At 29.6% G+C, this 23609-nt stretch overlaps 1 protein-coding gene across 2 annotated transcripts in view; it reads right to left on the bottom strand.

The window, feature by feature from the left end:
• LOC132941265 (excitatory amino acid transporter 3) overlaps window positions 1-15763 on the bottom strand; it is a 29192-nt gene extending 13429 nt beyond the window's left edge. Inside the window, exons 1-2 of one of the 2 annotated variants that reach the window (XM_061009242.1) lie at window positions 15458-15763; window positions 4417-4566 (exon numbers count right to left, since the gene is read on the bottom strand). In XM_061009242.1, coding sequence (XP_060865225.1) covers window positions 4417-4566; window positions 15458-15488 — 181 coding nt within the window. In that variant the 5' untranslated portion in view covers window positions 15489-15763. Of the gene's footprint in view, window positions 1-4416; window positions 4567-4750; window positions 5148-15457 lie in introns of those variants that run through there. The other variant, XM_061009243.1, reaches the window with a different exon arrangement.
• Between the last annotated feature and the right edge of the window lie 7846 nt (window positions 15764-23609).

The raw sequence follows: 23609 nt of genomic DNA, 5'->3' as shown, positions 1-23609 counted from the left end.
GACACAAATATGTATATTCAATGAATTTATATGCACAAAACTAATCAGATTTCACCTTTCAAAAAGTAACTCACTTTGTAGGCCCTTACGTAATACATTTATAATCTCCTAAACTTTACAAAAACATATTTTTTATTGCTACATTTTTATTTTTCATCAGCTTTAACGTTTTATAATATTTAACTTGATAATTCTCTTGGCAATTCTCATTACTCTGTGGCGGCAAATTAAATGGTTAATTAAAAAAAAAATTCACTAATCACGCTCATGAACGATGATTAACTAAACCAATACGTTATACACTTTTACGTGGTAATATAAACAATCCTAAATATTTACTACATGGTTCTAACTTATAGATAATTAATAAATGTCATATATGATAGTAAATAATAATAATAATAATACTGAATACGAATTGCTTCATTTTTTTAAACCAATAGAATTCAATATTATATTCATAATTCTTAGGTATTGCCTAGTTATTTTTTCCGATAAAATGTCGTATTCTCCCGCCTCAACTTCATTCAAATTAATATTGTAATACTATAATCAACACTGTTATGAAGTTAAATTATAACTTAAATCCTTTGCTGCCGAAGTTTTTCTGAGTTTAATAAAAAAAATAAACATCTATAAATACTCTAATGAAATTCGCTAAACAAATAGAACTTAGAAGTTTAATAGGTACTGTTAAGTGTACCTACTTAATACTTACAAAGAGTTGTGATGAATGAAGCACAAATGTATACCATTTTGAGTGATACAAATGTTTCTCAAGTTACTTGAGCATGTTACTTAAGTTTTTATTTAAACTAAAAAATATTTCAAAATAATATTTAGTGTTCAAAATTGAATTTTTGAAAAGTAAAATATAAAACAAAAACAATATCAACTACTCGCTCCAACTTTTTTATATAAAAATATGTTGTCTTTTATAACCTATGTATAAATAATAAAAGTTTACTATCACCATAAAATAAAAAAATAACACACTTTGTTTCTTTTAAAAAATACAGAACTATTGACCTTGAGCGATTTCAAGGTTACGAGTTTGGTAAATTTGCATTTTCTTAAGCTTGGAATTTGGATAGTACCTATACTACTAGTATTAGTGTTGTAATAAATGTTAAAATATGTACCTGTAATCGTGTTGTACGCGATTCTGCGCCCACGTTAATTTTGCAAATGATATCACCTAAATGATTATTATTATTATAATATAAATCATATTAGGTACCTATAATACTTTTGAATACGTTACGCCCATACATATATTTTACGTTATTTTTGTTTAATAAACTAATTAACAATAAATCGTTCTAAAAAAAAAGAAACGCTCAGATTAGGTAAGACAATTTATTTTTGTTGAATATAGTAGTTATCTACTATATTATATTAAAATAACAGGCAACGTTTAAGAATTAAACGTTTTAAAATTCTAGACCTCTTTAATAAATAAATAAATACATGTATATTAATACAGCACTTTTCTCGCTTCACTCTTTTCGACACGAGATAGTGGCATATAATATTATTTATTATACAATTGAAGTCTTGAATCCACCATTGTTTCTTGGAGGGATAATTCAAAATATTCACAAGGATAGAAATTTTAATTTACCATTTAAAATATATAGTTATAGTTAAATTAAACCATTAATATACAAGTACTTAATACTTAATGTAAACACAATATTTAATACTTTTTACTCAAATTATTTCCATTTATAAATTAAATTTTAAATTTTCACTTTGTTTAATAAATCTAATAAATTGATAAGAACAAGTAATTGAGTTGTTATAAGTACATTATACTAAAATAGTGACATTAATGCCTAATAATAACTAATAATCAGGGGCCAGGGCTCGTAAGTTCATACCCTAAAAATTGCCTTAATAAGCATGCACTTACGCATTGAAAATATGCCTTAAAAAGTTCAGAAAAATGTATTTATATGCACTAAAAATTGCAGATTAAAAAAAGAAGAAATTATAAGAAATTTTGGGAATAACAAGAAAATATATCCATTCATATTTTGAAAAATTACGTTTTATTTGTTTAATTTTAGTTCCAAAAATTAAATTTAAAAACATCTATTATTAAATAATAACCTAATAAAATAAATATCCAGTTAGTCGTTATATTTAAAACGAAAATTCGAAAATTTTAAAACAATTCCCATAATATACCTATTTTAAACAGTGCAAAAATATAAATTATTGCTTTTTACATCAAATGTTGGCCAAAATCCGCATAAATATGCCAAATAGGGAAAAAACTCTAAATATGCAAAAATACGCAAAATAAAACTTTACATACTTAATCAAAAAAGCTTGAAATGGATTTCTATGTCATCTAGCATTAAATACGACTTAGCAAGATTGATATGCAAATGCACTTGTAGACTTTGCAACAAGCATTTTTATATAACTTAGGCATTATCTATCTAATAACGCAATTAAATTCGATTGAAAAATTCGTTTATGTTAGAAAAGTATGAACTCATTTTAGATTCTGAGCGGAGTGAGGAAGCTAGTGGTTTTAGAATGGTGTTTTTTTAAAATTTAATTTTACCCTGTATACAAAATTTCTACCAGACGGAGTGCTTTGATTTCAACATAAAGTATCTTATTTTTTAGCAAATTGGATCAAGAAGGTACTTTAGAGAGGTCATTTTCGATTTTATCAATAGTTATTTAATGCCACGTGAAAAGCCACCGACAAATTACGAAAAACCGCTAAAAGTGGAATTTTAATTTCTAACGTTTTGTTTATCACCATAAAAACGAATAAAAAATTATAATATTATAATATTAATTCAACTTACAGACTATAATAAATAATAACAATATAAAATATCCAGATTGACAAACCGTCTACGCTCAGAATTGTTTTTCTTATACAATGATATTATATCATTGAATTCAAGTTTAATATAATCCATTATACATTGACCCACTTTTTACCTACTGTACAGCAGAGCGATATCCACTTACCTGCTTTTTATAATAATTTATACTATGTAGGTATACTAGGGGCCGATTTCAAAGTCATTCCCTTTAGTTAGAATGTATTATAACACATATAGTAACCCCCTAATAAATCCCTGCAGAGACTGCTGTCGACAGTCGTATATTATATTTGTATGGCTATCATCAAATGAAAAATATATTCTCAGTTGATCTTTATCAAAAAAAGTTTGTCCAACCCTGCGGGCTGCGATAGTGTACTGTATACGGGCAGTGGCGTATTTAAGGGGGGGAGGGGATCAAGGAGATCAATCCCTCCCTAGGCTGTACATAGTGTATATAATATGCAAAAGTTTTCTGAGTCCTAACTTAAGGCCTCTAACTTTAAAGCCACTGGCAACTGACTGCAGATACCTATTATAACAGTATTACACCGTTTTGAACTAAAATTCTGGAGAATACCTATTTTTCCATCTATAGTTGGTCTGAAGTAATTTCGTTCCTCCGCGAGAGTTAATAAATTTTAATATATTTTCATTGTTGCATATTGTAGGTTCTACTTCTACGTCATATTCTATAAATTAAAACTATTAAGGTATTTCTTTTACGACTTTCAGCAAAGGTAAGTTTAATGCACTCGATTCAATAACTTCAAGACCTTATCGCTATAGATAATATTATGCAAAATGGCATTTTTAAATACGTAGATTTCATAGTTTATCTGCAGAATAATAATAATTATAATTGTATATTTAATTTTATGTGAGAATCGTGTAATAAAATACAATTAATATTACAAAATGTTCTAATTTCAATAAATTAGTATAGATTATAGAACATTGAAAATACATCTAATCGAAGAAATAGGTATTAATTATATTGTGTTCAATGTGTTAAAGTTAGTATAAATGTACCTACCTACATTATGTAACTATTTATATTTTTGTGGAATTTAAAGGTTGATCAATAAATCAAATGACTTGATTATAGACGTATTTTATTTATCAAGTTCAAATACGTACCTATCTACCTATATTTTTAAGAAAATACATAATAATATTACGTATAGTATATGGTTGGCACTTGATAAAAACTGTACTAAATTCAGATTTTTTCCCACAACCTGGAATGAGTCTACAGAAAAGTAACAATAATAGGTATATTATGTATAACCGATATAGGTATAAGTGCTGTATACCTACCTACTTGATGTGAAAACTCTGTGATCAGGTGGTAAGATTTTCACACAAAATAAAAACCACAGTAAATTTATTGTCGACGAATAGTTGTAGGTAGGTATGCGATTAATATTAATATATTCACTGAAATTGAAGTACCTTTTCAATATTGGAACAATAAATTATACTACTCGCGTAATATTATTACTTCTAGCTGTTGGTCGTATAATATGTATTATAGTATTGTGTTTAACCATGTACTCACCCAAGATCACTCCGAATACGACCGATACCAAGATGAATATGAGTAACTTGTTGGACGATAGCCATTTCACGGCCGTGTTCACGTTGGGCGAATTCTTGACCTTTGAAATGATGGTGAACGTCGACTCTGCCCGTTGTCTTTCCATGTCGTCTGCGAAAAAAAAACATTATTTGACGCGTATAATGATAATATGTACCCATTTATGACGTAAGACTAATAATAGTGTGCTATCGTTTGTTATTAGTTTCGGATTTCGCGCGGCCGGATACAATAACAATATAATAACATTAAATCGTACGATAATCATATCTAACGCGGTCGAAAAACGACTTACAGGTGCAATATGATGTTTTACCGCGTCAACCTCAGCTGCAGTGCGGCGGCGTGTTCGTAAAGATCGATTTACCGCAAGCGTCGAAGACTGCGGTACCAGTTACTACCTACACTATAGCGGTATAATATAATATGGCGATACCGCGGTAAATGGTAATAGGTAATCTGGGTATACGTCACGATTAGTAGTTAATGGTCACTGCTGGTACGGGTACGGTTTTATAGCTCGACCGGGAGATACCGTCGTCGCGCTGCACGAAAAAATGCGCAGAGCGTCGTGATTTCTGTGCACACGCGCGACAGACTGCTGGAGAATACGCGCGCAGAACAAAACCGCACACACGACGACAACGGCGACTACCTACGCGATGATGACGAGATGATGGTTAATAACAACAACAATAATAGTAATAATAATAATAATAATAATAATGCATCGTGCGAGCGTGTTGTACCTGCAGCACACACACACACACACACACATGGTCGTCGTTTTTTACAAGTGAATTGTACGTGGTTCGACGGTTACCTGGGTGGTGGTAACCCCGGGGGGAACTGGTTTTCGGGACGAGAATGTCGGACGCCGACGCGGTCGCTTGCATGCGCTTGGCGCGACGACGCTCCAGCCGACCGCGACGGCGCGGCGTGTACATCGATGATACACCATATAATATTATATCCACCGCCACGGCTGACAATATATTATTATTATTTTATCGTTATTGTGTGTACGCGCTCAGTGTAAAAAAAAAACTAAATTATTTTATTATTATACATGACGGTCGGTCGCTCTCCGCACCGGGGACCGGGTGCGGGGGAAACTGCGACCGGCCACGCGATTTTGACACCGTGCGCGCCTCGGAAGAAACGAAAACCGCTACAAAATAATATTATTGCTGCTGCTGCTGCTGCTGCTGCCGTCTAAGTAGGCCTGTTATAAGTATAGGTACAATATAATATGCTGTAATACTAGGTAATAGTATACCTCTTATAGTATAATATGTATATGCCTCGCCGATTTAGTCCGTATGGGGTCACGACGCCGGACTAACGGTTATCGAATGTATTAAAAAGTATAACCCGACAAAAACACTCCGTGTAAAAACAACGCTGAGTAGGTATAAAAAAAAAAACGGCTCTAAAAGTTGTTGTGATATCATTTTACAGGCGCCCAAGTCTTTGAACTATAGACATCGCATTTATGTTAAAATAATCTGCTTAAAAATTGAACTTAGCTCGATTTTACTGTACATTTTTTAGCAGATTATTTTAACATAAATTATATCTAAGTTCATAATATATCTAGTTCAAATGTTCAAATACTTAGCTACCTATAAAACGATATCACGACTTTTAAAACCGTTTTTTATACTTGACATTTTTTTTACACGGAGTTTGACGAAGTGTTTTTGTCGGGATATCACTTATTTTTTGTTAATACCTACTTTATTAGTTCGGGAACTTGGTTTTACAATGATGTTTTTTGTTTTGCACATTATAATAGTAATAATGAAAATTTGTACTATATAAAAATTTCTTGATAAAGCATACTAAATGTGTAGTTAAGTAATGAAGTTTGAAAATTCAATAATATATAATTGGAAATTTTACGTAGAAGTGCATGATGGTAGTGTAGTTTCAAATCATTTAGAACAATATCAACAGAGTTATAGCCAATTTAACTAGAAATAATTATCGTAGTGTATTTTCAACATTTTATTAGATAATATACTAGAATACTAGATAATCGTTGTAAAACCAATATGTTCCCGAAATAATAAGGTATCAACAAAAAAAATGAGTGATATTCCAACAAAAATACTCCGTCAAACTCCGTGTAAAAAAAAAAGTAAAGTATAAAAAACGGTTCTAAAAGTTGTGATATAATTTTATAGGTAGCTAAGTATTTGAACTAGATATATGAACTTATATATAATTTGTATTAAAATAATCTGCTAAAATATTTAACTTAGCTTGATTTTACTATGAATTTTTTAGCAGATTATTTTTAACAGCAATGATATAATATAGTTCAAAGACTTAGCTACCTATAAAATGTCAAAATGATATCACAACTTTTGAAGTTGTTTTTTATACTTAGTGTTTTTTTTACTCGGAGTATGGTGGAGTGTTTTTGTTGCAATATCATTCATTTTTTGTTGATACCTTATTATTTCGGGAACATATTGGTTTTACAATGATCTTTTTTTTCTTTTTTTTTTGCAGATTATAATGGTAATAGTAGAAATTATTATTATTATTTTTGTTTATTGGTTGCCATAGATGTTGGATTGTACACTGTAATGCGGGCCGCGGGAAATATTATCTAATTAAATGTTGAAAATACGCTAAAATAATTTCTAGTTAAATTGGCTATAACTATGTTGATATTGTTCTAAATGATTTGAAACTACACTACCATGCACTTCTACGTAAAATTTCCAATTATAGATTATTGAATTTTCAAACTTCATTATTTGACTACAAATTTAGTATGCTTTCTCAAGAAATTTTTTTCGTGAATCGTGTTGTTAATATTAGTTTTTATTTAAAAATATATGTACGAAATCCTTCGTAAATATATCCTTTTTTTCTGATAATATTTTATATATTCTAGGAATTTATAACTTATATAAATAATATTTAGATAATATGAAAATTCAAAATTAACGTAACTGTGAATATTAAAAATAATATAAGTTGATTTTAAGTTAACGTATATACAAATGAGTTAAGTTAATTAAAACAGCGAACTAGTAAGTTAAGTTTATAAGTTAAAAATAACTTAACTGTTAACTTATTAACCCGTTAATGCCTAGCCTTGATAATTCATATGGTGATGTACGAAAACTGTTTTTGAGGTCTATTATATTAAAGTCATCTAGCGTACCTATAGCCGCGTATTTCTTAGAATATTATTTTTTTTTTCGATGGTGAGTGAGGAGGGGGAGGTGTGTGATAAGTGATGATGACCACCAGAAAAATACTACTTCAATTTTTCTTTCACAACGTTTCTATTTATTTAGAAAATTGTATTAATAAAACATAAGTATAAAAATAAATATAGGGAATACCATTATGGTCGTCATCAGTCATCACCACAGTAAATATGCCACTGCAGCAGGCTAGGTACTGCTGCCCAATACCTAATTATGGTACGCACAGGGTGTCTCACAGGCCTCTGTGGCGTATTATTTACGGTATAGACGATGATCAATTATATAATATAAAATATATTATTATTCTCCATCGTTCTTGGTTTACGCAATATTTCTGCAGGACATCAAGATTTTAATGAACAATAATAATTTCAACCAATAAATTATGATTAATTTATAAAAATCTTTGCATTTGGTAACACGTGTAGAAGAATATTTATTTATTTGGTGTTAAACGGGCGAGGCCCTATTACAGATAATAATAATATGAATATTGAATACTGAATAATATTGTGATTTCGCGAATACATGATATTTAAATACAATAATTTATTAAATAATAATGTTATAAAATGTATACATGAGTGTAATTATTATGAGTTAAGAATTAAAAATGTACAATACAACTTTTTTTTTCGGTTAAATCGAGGACCGGAGGAGGAACCACGTTAGCATTACTTCTCTTTCGGACCCCAAAGTACAATACAACTTAGATAAATATAAGTTTGGTGAGTTGAACATTTCAATTTTCAGGTTGTTAACGGTTTGCATAATTCTGTTACAGCGAGTGTTACTTTGCGGCATAAACGTACAGGTTTAAATGAAATAGATTTTTAGACCATGTATTACGAGTTGGGCTGTTGGAGTAGAGAAAGATAAAAGGCTCTAAAAAATTCAAGAGAATCAATGTCATCAGCCAAAAGCTTATATATTTATATATAGTAAACAAGGTAAGTCTAGACTTATTCAACGCCGTGTAGAAGAATGGTTAGTCTTTGGTCAAAGTACGCAAAAATCATCCAAAGAAAGTTATAGCTATGAAAGAGGAAGGTAGGGATGCCCGCATGCTGTAAAGAAATGTGTGCCTATGACAACACAATTCTAAATACAGCACTGGTGTTGTACTTGTGTCTCACTGTGTTTGTTCCGAACACGTCCGTCGTCCGATCGTAACTGTATATAAATATAACATATACATCCCTAATTTACTTCTCTATCTACTGACTATAATTTATTAATATATAACGTGCCTAAAAAGTAAAATTACTTCTTTTTTGTAAAAACATTTATTTTAAATTGTTCATTTATGTTTTTATTTCTAATACCTACCTAACTTTTGAGCTATTATAATTTAAATATTGGAAGCTAAATAAAAAAAAAGTGCCTAACCATATGATTATTTGAATACTTAATAGAAATTCGTAATTCAGGTTTCAAAAGATTTATAAATTAGCCAACTCAGATTTTTAAAAGAACAAGAAAACGAATAACGGTATAATATTTTAAATTTTTTGATTGTTAGATAACATATAGCTAAGTTGACTCACGAGGCCAGTAGGCAGTATTATAACGATGGCGTAATCTTAAAAATGTTGACAAACCGCTCCCATATGTACTTTTCTTTAGGCATAGGTATAAGATTTCTATATTAATCGGTTTTTGATTTTTTTATTCTTTGATTTTTGTTTTTACAACGTTGTGTAAACTGCATAATAACATGTAATACTATATGCCTATTGACAAATAGGTGAAAAAACCAGATAGCATTTAATTATTTCATTATATATTTTGAGTTTTGAACATTCACTTCGATATCAGATTTAATTTTGAAACATTCACGTTCAAAAACGAGTAGTCGATACGTTATTAGTATATTTATATAATATACTTATATAGTTTATTATAAAGATTTGAGAATGGCGAAATACAACAGGTTGACACAGACATGTGAAATTCATGCGTTTAATTTGATAATATTATTCTACATAAAAAATTAATATTTAATAAAATATATCTACCTATTAAGAAATTAACGGCTAGTTAAATACCTACTGTTAATATTATAAATATTTTGTCGAACTATACGTTCGTATTATTTTTGGATATTCGGCGCCAACTCAAATTACTCAATTTGTATTCATCAATAATTTCAAAAAAATTATCTTCTTACAATTTACAGTAAATAATGCGAGTTAATATTAACAAAAGAAGTTTCTGTGTGAAAATATGGTCCATATAGCTTATTATTTCAGAATGTTTGAGCAGTTTAAAAACTAGAATTTTAACAATCTAATTTGTGACACACAGACAGACACACACACACACACACACACACACACACCGTAGAGCTCAAGCCTCTCCAAATAAGAAGCTATTTATTTTACGGCCGTGAGTTGGCTCACCGACTCTTCACACAAACCGTTCAAAATATATGCAAATACTTTTTGAGTAATTTGCTGTAATTTGTTTGGGTTGATTTGAGTAAGATGGGTGGGCAAAATTCATAACTTTGGAAGTTAATTTCTCAGCTTTAGGTGACTAGCCAATTTCAGGAATGGCCTCGCAGCTTTTAGCAAGACGAAACTTTTGATACCGGCTCGGTTAATTTGAGTAAGATGGGTGGGCTACTGATCTACATGAAGTTGGCCCACCCTTGAATAGGACAAGGGAATGTAATGACTCGCAAATTTCGGGAATTTTACAAAATTATTCGCAAAATATTGGCATACATTTTGAACGTATTGTGTGAAGTCGGTGGGCCAACTTCATGGCCGTATATATTTTACTTATGTACAATTTACCTACAAATTATTTATCGTTTCAAGATAATCATAATATGTAATATGACGTACTAATAATGTTCATTCTAATTAAATACCTAATTATGTTAGGTTATTATAAGGTAATTTATGAATTAGCTTCAATTTAATTCTATATACGTCTTATAACGTACCTTATTTGTATTTAGGTAAATGGAATTATGTAATTGTTTATACGGACATTTCTATTTTATGATATATAATAAATATATAATGCAATATTGTAAAACGAATTAAATGAGAACAGTCTAAATGTTTTGTTTATAAAAATATCCCAAAATATGTAAATACTAAATGTCTCAACGGAAATATAATTTTGAACTATAATTATATAATTAAATTTTACTTTTATCTTAATTATGCTTAGGTTTTAGTTATTTTAGTGATTATTGATGGAGTTTGTACTTGACATAGGTAGGTTACATATAGTAGGTACACCTAGGTACTTATTTATATTTGTACGGTATATTTGTCCATTATAAGCACACACAATAAATTATACCCCCGCCATTTTCATTTCGTATACTAATATTATGGTATTACAGTTATACATAGTTTAATATAAAAATAATATAATTTATACGTAATCCTTTATTATTCTGTGATAAGTGATAACCACGGTGGCGGTGTTTTAATTAAAGCGTGAAAGCGGTGATGATCAGTCTTTATCGAACTCAGTAACACACGCATAACATAGGAATTTAGATGTGTTCTATTTCCAACGTACCGATCGACCTAGTGAAGCAATTATAATTCTGAAAACGGTTTGAATTCGAAATCACGTCTATGTTTGAGATCGACTTTTCTATTGTATTAATCTTGTATCTCCTAAATCATAGAAAATTATATTTTGTAGAAAAATTAAAAATAGTGGAAAAATTGATCTCATATAGATTTATATACCAATTGTAAGTGTTCGATAAAGACAGGATCACCGCTTTCAATCCCCTATTCCCTTAATATCAGTTTAAGTAAATTGTTCACCGGTTGATTTTTTTGTTCGTCTGCTCGGTCAAGAAGTTATACTATAAAATAAATAGTGTTTTCAACAAATTGCATAAATACGTTCATGTCTTCATTCCATAATGTTATTATAATATGTCACTCATAAATATTCTGATTTCTCCCTTAAATATAAAGGCTTCAAAACCAACCCCTATATTTAGCAGTTAAATGATAAATAACATAGAAAGCAATGAAAACAATGATTATATCTTCTGAAAAAATAAAATCTAAAACATATATGATTGATATTAATTATTATACATATTATATTCTAATGTAATATAAAGTATAGCTATTACAATTTCAAACTACAAAGAAACAGGTAAACTATAAATTATTCGAGTGAAATAATAGTTTATTTTATAAAAATCTCTATAAATATAACACTGATGAGAATCTACATTCTACGTCATCTATTGCTTGTACTAATTTGTATTAGATGTTCACCAATCACGATTTTCAATAGTTTGTAATATATAAACAATATTTTGTTTGGCTGTTTTTTTCCATATAATATATCTAAATATTTAATTTTGGGAATAGATATTGGATTCTGAATAAATATTTTGGTTCTGTTTTGTTATTGCCTCGCTATGCCACTCTAAATAATCAATTTATCATATTTATAATCTAATAATTTGACGAATCTCGGTAAAAACCATCTATTACATATTATTATTAATGGTGTACTATAGGTATTTATTACTAATGGGTTGTTAAACCAATAACCAAACACCCAACGATACTTAAGAAAGTATCAAACAATCCAATACCAAACGTGTTTGTTTTAGACCAGGTTCCATAATTTTTTCTGACAGCTGGAAAGCTAATGCTGTTTTGGTAACCACATGGGTTTCAACATAATCTATATATAATTAATCATATATACAATTTTGCGGAATTGTTTTTAGAAGGGGCTACACACACAATTTGGAGGTAATGATGATACAGGATAATATAGCAACAAAAAATTATGAGGAACGATTTAAGCACATTAAGCTATACTTAATTAAATAAAGGTACATTTGAAATAATTAAAATAGATAAAGCAAAATTGGGTGCCCGGGAATTGGGCCAGGATAAATCTTTTTTTGAAAAAGGTATGCCGGTAATTGAGTTACTATATTTTAGTACATTTTAGATTTTTATGAAATGATAATATATTATAATTAATTTTTTTTCACTGCAGCAACACACACGAAACTTTATTCGAAGCGACTGAGTGTCTTATCGCAAAAGGTAATAAATTATCCAATATTAAATGATATAGAATTAACTTCATTTATTTTATGTACTCGTATATTTATGTGTTACGTGGCCCAAATACTCGGGTCAGAATCCGGGTAATAAAATGCAAACAAAATAATATATTGTATACGAATCAGGTAGCTAAAATGTGGCCCAATTATCAACCGCCCGCACAATTTGGACCCCATCTTAATTTTGTTCACATTATTATTATTCATATTATTATCATACAAATTAATTGGTATTAATATGTCATTATCATATCTAGGTTTTTTTTCGGTGTATCCGCATCGGCTCCAGTTTGTCCGTTTCGGCTCCCTCCTTTCACTTGCAGGTGTCCGAATAATCGGCTCCAACCCGATGCCCTCTTGAGGTGGTGTTGCTTATAGCAAGTCGAGGGATATTTTCGTTTTTTTGTCCAAGCTTAGCGCAGAGATTACTGTATCAAACTCATGGGACGCAATACGGCCACTTAATCTGCGCGGCAAGGTCACACACACTCATTAACGTCTATCGGAAGCCGACAAGGTATCATCAAAATTTTAATTTTTAAATATATGTTATTATGATCAATATTTATAACATTTGAAAGTATTAAAATATAAAAATATAAAATATTATAACTTGCATACTATTTTTTATTATCATTATAGAGATTACGGGCCAATAACAAACCAGTAGCAATATTTCACTGCTGCTACAGTGTCGCAATAACACATGGACGACGCGACTCACTTTATTTTAATCGTTTGATTGATCGAATATTATAATATCATTCGCGGGTTTAGTTGAATGATATGGATTCAGTGAATGTAATATTGTTATCATAATATTTTACTGTATTACGACGAACCGTGTAATTGCCATATAACGGCAATGTAATTATTATACGACCTCTGTGTGGCACGTGAGACTCGATGTTTACATACAGTAATAATTATTATAAAAATGATTCTTATTTACGCATGTCGCATAAATTACAGAGTGATAAATCCAACAGACGACGACCGAACAATATTATATTTTCGCCCCGTTGGTTCGCGTGTGTTTCATACAACTATATAACTATATAATGCAATAATATAGCCTGTTCCTCTATATAATATGTAATAATAATTAATGTAATACCAATAATAATGGATTATATGGGATATGGCATGCATCGTTACAGTATGATAGGCACAAATATAAATTACACATATTTTATTCGATGCGCATTGAAATAACAATATTTTATGCGTTGTGGAAGTTGAGAACAAGGACGGACGAGTCGTTTCGCGAAAAATTCTAAACGAAAACAAAATGATTAGGAACGGGTGCGCGTGGAATACATATAAAATCGCGGTCGTAATTGAAAACCGAAAAGAAAAACGGCGATCGTTGGTCATAGGTTAGGTCCTACTACAGACAACGCCGCAACTGCTACAACGACTTTATTACTATATTTTGTGTACCTAATGGCTAATATACTTAATTATAATATAATAATCAACAAGCATCCAGCCCGGATTTACGCAACTTGGCCCCAAAAACATATAGGGGCACTATAACTCACATATTTCCTTGTAGAACAAACATAATATAAAATACAATTTTTGAAAATATTTTTATTTTAGACTGCGAGCTGAGCGTTGATTTCATTTGGTTTCACATAATAATGTTTCTTTTCTATAATATATTGTTATTCGTTCTAATCCGCTGTATTCATGTTCAAAATCGATTTGTTCAATAGGTAACAATAATTATTTTGCCGCCTGTGTTTGTATAACCTAACCTAACCTAAGCTACATGTAGGTATAGGTACTCGAAAAATATAAATTATAGATTAGGCGATATTATAACGTTTTCAAATAAATTAACGGTGCTAAATTTGAATTATACTATACCGCGGTACTATTGAACGTACTTATTACGGACGTACCTACAACTTACCTATTAGAATTATTGTTTTAAAATGAATTCTCAACTTTAGTTTAAATCTTAAATCTTAGAAAATTAACAGGTGAATTGGTAAGTGGGGGGCACTAAAATAATTATGGACTAGGACTTCACGTTGGATTGTAAATGGCCCCTGCAATTTATTGAATCAGTTTCTGATAATAAAATTATAATTTTATATATTATCTGACCCAGCAATGCTTTACCATTGTTACTAGATTTCTTAAGTTAAATTGCTTCCCGTTGCTTGTCTGTTTCTAAACTTCGCTGTGAGATTTTTTGTCGTGCTTGAAGTTTTTATCGACCTATTCCGGAAAAATATTGAGGCGTTGATATGTATTAGGTTTGATTGATAGGCAATTAAAACACCTATAAATATTTTTATTATTTTATCTTATCAATGGCCGTTATAGTAACGGCTTCGCACGCACGAGTAATTTAGTAATTTAGAATACTTAAATTACTATGTTACTCATATAATGTTACTATTACTTATCAGGGATATATATCAGTATATAGCTTTCAATAAGTGAAAAAAATTTTAGAATCGGTTCAGTATAGTTACAGAGATTATCCCCTACATTTATAAATAAATTTTACCTGTTGATAATATTGTTATGAGTATAGAACTATAATAATATTATACTATAGTATATAATATTATAAAATCCTTTAAATTACGTGACAATAATTTTATAGTGTAGATTTATTGTTATATTATAGGTAATAATATTTAGGGGAATATTACGCATCACTCACCGATGTTGTTGCTGGCATGTTTGATTTTCATTCCTGCAGCGTGCCCGCCGCCGGATCCCTGCAGGCACTATCTCCTCGATCCCGACGTGATGATAATATGGACGACTAATGTACGACGATAGTGTTATGATAATGGTAACAAAATAACTAATAAAAAACTAATAAAATAAAAACGGCTGCCGCTGAATCGACTTAAAGTCACGGCTACGACGGCTGCGATTGCGGCGGTATCGACGACGACGACGATAATAATAATATAATTATTCGCAGCTGACCGTTGGACATTGTCGTCCGACGACCACTCGTACTGAGCGCACTTTCTACAAAGGGCTTTCGTGGTTTGTCACACTTGCCCACACGCGCGCGCCGGACACACACACACACACTCGCTCGCTCGTGTCGGCGGCGTCGCTGTCGGTTTGCTGTCGGTCATCCCGCCGTTGACGTAAACATAAATTTTAATGACGACGACCGACGTCTAGTGTCACAGATGTGTTGTATATACAGGGCGATTATTTTGGAAAAGCATCATAGTGTTAAGCAAAACGTATCATGGTTTATTCACGGTAAATCCGTGTTTTTTCGCAATGGTTATATTGTTTTTTAAATTACATTTTTAATATTATCGTTCAAGTTTTTACCGTGTGAAATTATAACTTACATTTTAGATTCTGAGCGAAGCGATGAATGTATTGATTTTACAATGATGTGTGTTTTTTCTTTTTTTTTTTTTCGTGTCTGTTATTACCTTTTAGGACAGTAAAAGAGCTTGGATTTTCTTCAACAGTAACTTTTCTGATAGGAAAGTGAATCTAGTTGGTACTTTGGGGGGGTCAAAAGTAAAAATTTCCCAGTAGTTTTCAAAAGCGACGTGAAAAACAAAAACAAAAATTAAGGAAAAACGGGAATTATTACGCAAAATCTGTTTTCGAGAAAATCGATTTTGGTTTTTGGTGTAACTCTAAAAGAAATGACCGTAGGGATTGAAAATTTAAAACAAGGCTCCACTTAAATAGGTTATATATAAATTACTTTATTCAAAATAATATCATCAAATATACTTGGTAATGATATCATAGGCTGACTGACCGTTTTCGCTCAGAATCGTTTTTCTTATACAATGATATTATATCATTGAATTCAAATTTAACACCATCCATTACAGTGACCTACTTGTAACCTACTGTACAGCAGAGTTACATCCACTTATCCACGTTTTTTTTAATTTCATATTCTCAATTCTCTGATGATTTCAGATATACCCGAAAATCGACTTTTAAATCTGCAGAACCTATTACTATCTAGTTAATAATAATATATTAGTTGAGTTTATAACTTCTAAGCATAAGCATTTACGTTTTAGAGTTTTTTAGACGATTGGAGTGAGGTGGCACAATGACATTGGTGTACTTGCATTACTTCCCTTGTCTAAACTTTAAAACTTTAAACACTTCTATAGGTATAACTGTTGTAAGTTACAACTTGATTACAACTTGTAATTAACTTGCGGGCTGCGGCAATTGCAATGGTGAAACATAGTGCACAAATATAATTATTAATTACGAGTTATATAACATTTTATTCTTCAAAAATGTTGTAATGTATTAGTTTTGAATGATGAAAGAAAAATTACGGTTTAGTGATAACCTAATAAAATAGTCACCTTGTATATACATCTCATATTATAATAAACACGCGCATAAATGCATAAATGCATAATACTTATATATTTGTATAAAATATTCTGATTAGAATTTTCGATGCAAAAACGAATATTATTTACAATATATCTACGATACGATTATACTGTACAACGTATCATTTTACGACTTTGATAAAATTATATCGATGACACTCGTGTAGTGTGTTTTCTGATTTTTCCTATCAATTTTTAATCTGATGTGCCGACCACACTTACTAATAATTATTAAGCTCCAATGCCTAGGTGGCTAAGTTAGGTGCTGCAGATTTTTATTTTTTACTCCATCCTTTCGCGTTTGTTTTAATTATTACGACGTAACTTTGTTTATCGAATGAATATTATTATTTATTACCTATCGGGATTAATGTTTAATATACGAAATAATTCAATATTCGTATTTATATTTGTAAATGTACGTCTTGTAGATTGTGACCATACAAAAAAAAAATTTAATTACACATGACGATAATATTATATTCCTGTATCAATTCTTCATTGGATTTTTTAGCTATCAGTCATCACTCTAGAGATACCAGATTTTCAAAATATTTCATATTCACAATTTACTATATTTATAATTTATAATAATTACGAATAAATCTATAAGAAACGTGTTTCAAGTCTAGTAAATACTTATGTTCATTATCAAAAATATATACACTAAGGATGAGAACCTATAAGAACTTCTTATAATGTTTTTTATTATTATTAATTTTTAACTTTGAATGGGAAATTAAACTATGGCTTCTGGGGAAAATAGACGGATACATTGTTACGAATATGACATAACAAAGAAGCTTTGGTTTTGATAGTCAATAATATTATTATAATGTCTCTTTATTATTAAAGGGTATATACCTTCGTTTATTTATACGGCACATTTTGCATTTCATTAATACAAGATGTGTACCCATTTTTTTTTTTTAATTTTTATTATTTAATATTCATGAACGTATTTTTTATAAGCATTATACTTGACTGGACTATAAAATGTATATAATAATAAATCGTTGGATATTATCTATTTGACGATAATGAATAACAGATTTTACAAAATCTAATTTGCTTATATTTTTATTTTTGTATTTATTTATAAAATCTTTGATTTGGGTTTTTTTTGTTTAGGTATAACAATTAATGTAAGTACTTGTTTGAACTTCTGTAAGAAAATTTATAAAACATTTCATGACAAAATTCATTGGGCTCCCGAAAATGTGCAAATAATTTTTCGGTTAAAAATTCATAAAAGTTTCTCTTTTCAGGGCTAACATTAGAAATTTTCATAGAGGTTCTTCTACTTTTATTAAAAAAAAAGTTCACCGGAAAGTTACGTTATTTAGCCATGAGATATTTTCGATTATTATTATTTTTTTTTTAAAATTATTAATACAATTATTTATACAAGGATTATTTATAGGAGGACACACGCCTCCCCTATTTTATGGGTTGGTATTATAACCGTGTATGTAATAATATGCGAGGGCAACTGGTACATTTTTAAAATGCCAAAAACAGCGTTTGAGGGGAAATGGTCAACACCCAAGTTGCACTTATAGCTGGTGGATTGCGTACTTGATATGTCGTCGCACATTGTTCAGGGTAGTTGAGCTGCAATGTACACCCAAAAGCAGGGACTGGAACCTTGATGATTTTACGGTTCCGGTTCCTGTTCGGTTCCCAGAAAACCTAAAATTTAGGTTTCGGTTTTTAAAAAATAAAAAATGTGTTACCTGTTTTGGTATTATACTTATGTAAAAAAAAAATTGTAAAATTAAAGTATCGGTTCCGGTGAGGTTCCGCGGTATTAAAATTAATTTAAATAAGGGTTTCGGTGAGGTTTTGGTTCCCAATATTGAAAGAGTTCAGGTTCCAAAACCGGTTCTTTTTGGTAAGGTTCCAGTCCCTGCCGAAAAGGAGTTAAACAATCACAATTTTTTTAAGAATTGTCATTTTTTACTGGCAACGAAGTGCGCGGGATCAGCTAGTAGATTTATAAGTTTATAACATACAAATTTAAAATAAACATATCATTATTTATTATTTATTTATTTGCATTTATAAATATATAGGTACTATATTATGTAGGTATACTTGTTGTTTGGATACATTTTGGCAATAAGCAGAAAGTTGAAGCCTGCCTAATTTTGATAATGGGTAAAAATATTGAGCCTTCAAACACATTTAAGTATTTAACCAAATATACGCAAATGGTAGTCAATAATCATTGATATTTTACTATCAACTATATAATATTATAGTCCACCATATGTATAGGTACGTAATACGTATACTATATTTATACAGATTATTTAAGTTAGGATAGGTATCCTCTAATTCGCAGTAGGTGAGTTGATTCCTGAGACCTACTTTATGTATTAGTTGATTCCCGGGTCATTATATGTCATGGTATACTGGTAATCTCATTACCAGATACCATTTTTTAAAAACAATGTGCTATAAGTTTTTACCAAATTACTAAAATATTTCAATAATAATTTTTTACCTACTAAATTTTTTAACAAAAAATGTATTTTTTTATGTAGGTAGTTAGTATCGTAAATATCTCCTTTAAAATTATATAATGTACTGTACTAATACGTTCATTTAACAATTTACACAAATCAATCTAAATTGTAATTGCAGCCATTTATATTTTTATTTGCATATATTAATTTTAATATAATGATAATGATAAATTATTTCACTAATTATAAAATGTAATAATTTATTAAACTGTTAATTATAAATTAATTAATTACCATTGATCTTGTGTGTATTTTATTATTAAAATATACTATCTGACCCGTTATAATGCCAGTATTACCCGCCAGTATTTGGTAGTGCTACTTTTTTCTTATTTTATTTATTTTTTTTTTTTTGAGAGGGAGGGGGGTCCTAAACATTCTTAATATTCTAAAAAAGGAAATAAAAAAAACAAATAAAATAAGCATATTATACATTTAGGTATTAATTATAGGTACATCGGTTTATAACAATCGGATTTTCATTAATTACAATTTTCCAGACGTTAGGTTGGTATAAAATAAGAAAAAAAAATGACCTTCAAATCAAATACATAATTTTATGTGTATGGTGGAGAATATATTTTAATCTGTGCTATAAGGCATAAGTTCTTATAAGTTATAATCAACATAGTACGTTAAATGTTAAAAGAATAAATTTAGTCATTTAGACAAACGATTAACGTGAGACCCACATTAGAAAACGCCTCTACACTTAAATAATGAGTACGTCAACGTCTAATTCATTATTCAACATAACTTTTTTCATTCTTTGAATAAAATCTAATTTGCATGGCTGTCATGACTCATGACAATAAACAGTGTGATTTACCGATCTGGGGTGCAGCACAGAAATCCAAACCTGCAATAAAATTCGCTATTAATTAATGATGAATTAAATCAAACACTCCGTATATCCGTGTAAATATCGTATGTACTTATATACAATATAATATATAAATACATAATATTATGTGCTTGACGAAACTAAAATAACAAAATTTCACAAAAACACCTTACCGCCAATAAACCATTTCAGTGCAAAGATTCATAACATCTCTTCACTCTCCAAGTACCCATCACCCGGGGACAATCATACAATATAGAGGGTGCAGCCAGGGTGCTATAGTGGTTGAACTCCCCTTAGATAGGTACTATTTCAAAAATTCGTTCTCGTTTATCATTTATAAAATCACGTAATACGCCTGCTTTAAAGTCTCTATATAATATAAGTCAGTAATACACACAACATACATTATATTATGTGTATGGCTTTGTATTATGGCTTATTACTTTTTAAAGCTACGAATATTATAACTTATGTAACCTTTATATTATATAATTGCGTATTTTGTGTCTAGCCCACCTCTTTTTCATTCATAGATACACTTGCTTTCTATACTAAATAATAAAACTCACCTCAGACCCCTCAGACTCCAGCATTTTTGTAGCAAAAATAGTCAGCTTTTGTATTTTAAATAGTACGAAGCATTCAATAAACATAACCATTTATTAAGTAGGATACTGTTGGAAAGTAAAACTTTTTTACCATATTGTATTGAGATAATCGTAATTGTAATCTTTTTATAAATTAAAAATAATTTTACTTTTTTTGTTCACAATTTTATGAAATTTGAGTATTGAAAGGATTTTTGAATTTTATAGAAAATCGCGAAATGTTAAACACTGATAATTGGCACATCTCTGGCGTTGCTTCGAATCGAATTCCAATATTGTTGTTAGCCGAGGACCCCACTCTACGACACTACGCACAAACCAGTTCCGTGGCGTAATTTGGTCGTGTTTGTTGGGGGGAGGGAGATTAAAAACATTTACCTTCAGGCTTCAGGCTCAAACACCGCCACCACCCACCAAAAAAAAATTTGGTTTATATCATAAAAAGCTCTCAGTCCAACCATTGTGATCTATAATTTGAATAATGTAAGTAGGGTACCTACATGTATAAATGCACGCATACATGAAAATAAATAAATACATACTATATATAAAGTTTTAAATGTACTTTTTCGAGTAGATTCGTGGAATAATCTGCGTAGACGTCAAATACTCAAAATTGTAATTTTCAAAAGGTTATATAACCTTATTGAAACTAAGTCCGACCAATAAATTCTGATTGCACCGTAGTATAGGTACTCGACTCGTTGAAATATATAGATTTCCGAAAAAAATTGTCCAAAAATCGTTTGGGAGTTAAACTGCATTTTCTATGTAGATTTGTGGAATAATCTGTGTATATGCGTAATTTACGAAAAATCCCAAACTTTAAAATGTTATAACCTTGGAACTAAGATCGGCCGATAAATTCCGATAGTACCATTGTGCTTAACTCGTTGAAATATAAGTACCTATTATCTATAGGTTTTCGAAAAAAAAAATCCCAAAAATCGAGATAAACTGTATTATTTCAATATATATTTGAGCAATATTCAATTTGCAATAGTGATTTGTGTTTATTACAAAGTAAAATATTACTTAGTTATACAGCTACCATAGGGGATTTGGGTTTTTATTTGTTGTTTTTATATAATAAACTATATTAGGTAGTAACCAGAAAATAATAAGTACATATAAATATGATTCGCCAATTAAAAAAGTCATGGGGGTACGACCCCCCCTCTAATCACCGTAATTACGCGACTGACCAATTCGTACAGTACCTATATTGATTAAAATTGCACTTACAAACGAATTACCTATATTCTTTTCATATAATATTATAATAATAGGTAATTATGTGACAATAATAATTAATAGTACGTATTTATAATAGTTAATTCGCATGTGAAGTTACTATAAACCAGTCTGACAAATAATTTTAAGTTTTTTTTACTCATTCGAGTATTGCTTTTGGTTTATACTCAGGGACTCAAGGATGAAAAACTAAATTTTGAAAATGTTATATATTTTTTTAGTGTGTATACCTATCTATTATTATATTAAATCATAGTTTAATTTATTGTATATAGGTATATTGTGTATTGAACAACTATGTCTACAATAATTTTGAAAATTTATAATTTTATTACAAAAGATATTTTTAATACAATTTGAAAATATTTTACACATATCAATAGGGACATCTTACACATATCATATTCAATACGTACTTACAATAAATAAAAATTAAACTAAAAATAAAATATGAAGAAAAACACAATTTTATAATTATCAGTTCACTACAGGTATATTATTGTTATTGTTATTGTTTTATATTGTCTATTATATAGATTTTATAATGGCCTTATACTCCCCGCCACACAGATGGTTAATCAATGTCTATTATATAGATATATTGGGCAAACTTATGGTCTATTTGTTTTAGTAAAAAATGTGTTAACAGATAATATTATTATAATAATAATAAAAACAAAATATTGTTATACCGATACATATAAATTATAAAGCACTTAATTAAAAAAAATGTTCTCAGATAGTTTTTTCTTGGGGGGGGGGGGGGGTGGAGAGTAGCTGCACTCCCATCAGTCACCCGAATAAATACAAATAATTAAATATTTAATTAATAGTTATCTATTCTTATTAACACATATACAAATCATTCACAATAATTGTAAATATATCAAAATAAAATTCATTGATACTTCATTAAATGGTAATAGATTGTGTTATTGTATATTTAATAAAAACCTAATTTTGATAAACAATTATAATAATAAAACTATTTTCCCAATATGTATGTAATAATTAATATGATATTTTTATACACTTTTTGCATTTTGCCGACCCTTATAGTTAATAGTCGAAAGTGTGACCTTTGTTATCAAATAAAATAACACCATAAAGCTATAAACGTTTTTTTCTATGCTCCAATTATAATATAGGTACAGCGGTTTCAGATAAATTGTAATTATTTTATATTTTTGGTTTACGTGTTTATTCTCATTTTAGT

Source organism: Metopolophium dirhodum, chromosome 3, assembly GCF_019925205.1.
Source record: "Metopolophium dirhodum isolate CAU chromosome 3, ASM1992520v1, whole genome shotgun sequence".
Taxonomy (NCBI): Eukaryota; Metazoa; Arthropoda; class Insecta; order Hemiptera; family Aphididae; genus Metopolophium; species Metopolophium dirhodum.
Note: the sequence above shows the minus strand (reverse complement) of the source record. Positions and strands in the feature narration are given on the sequence as shown.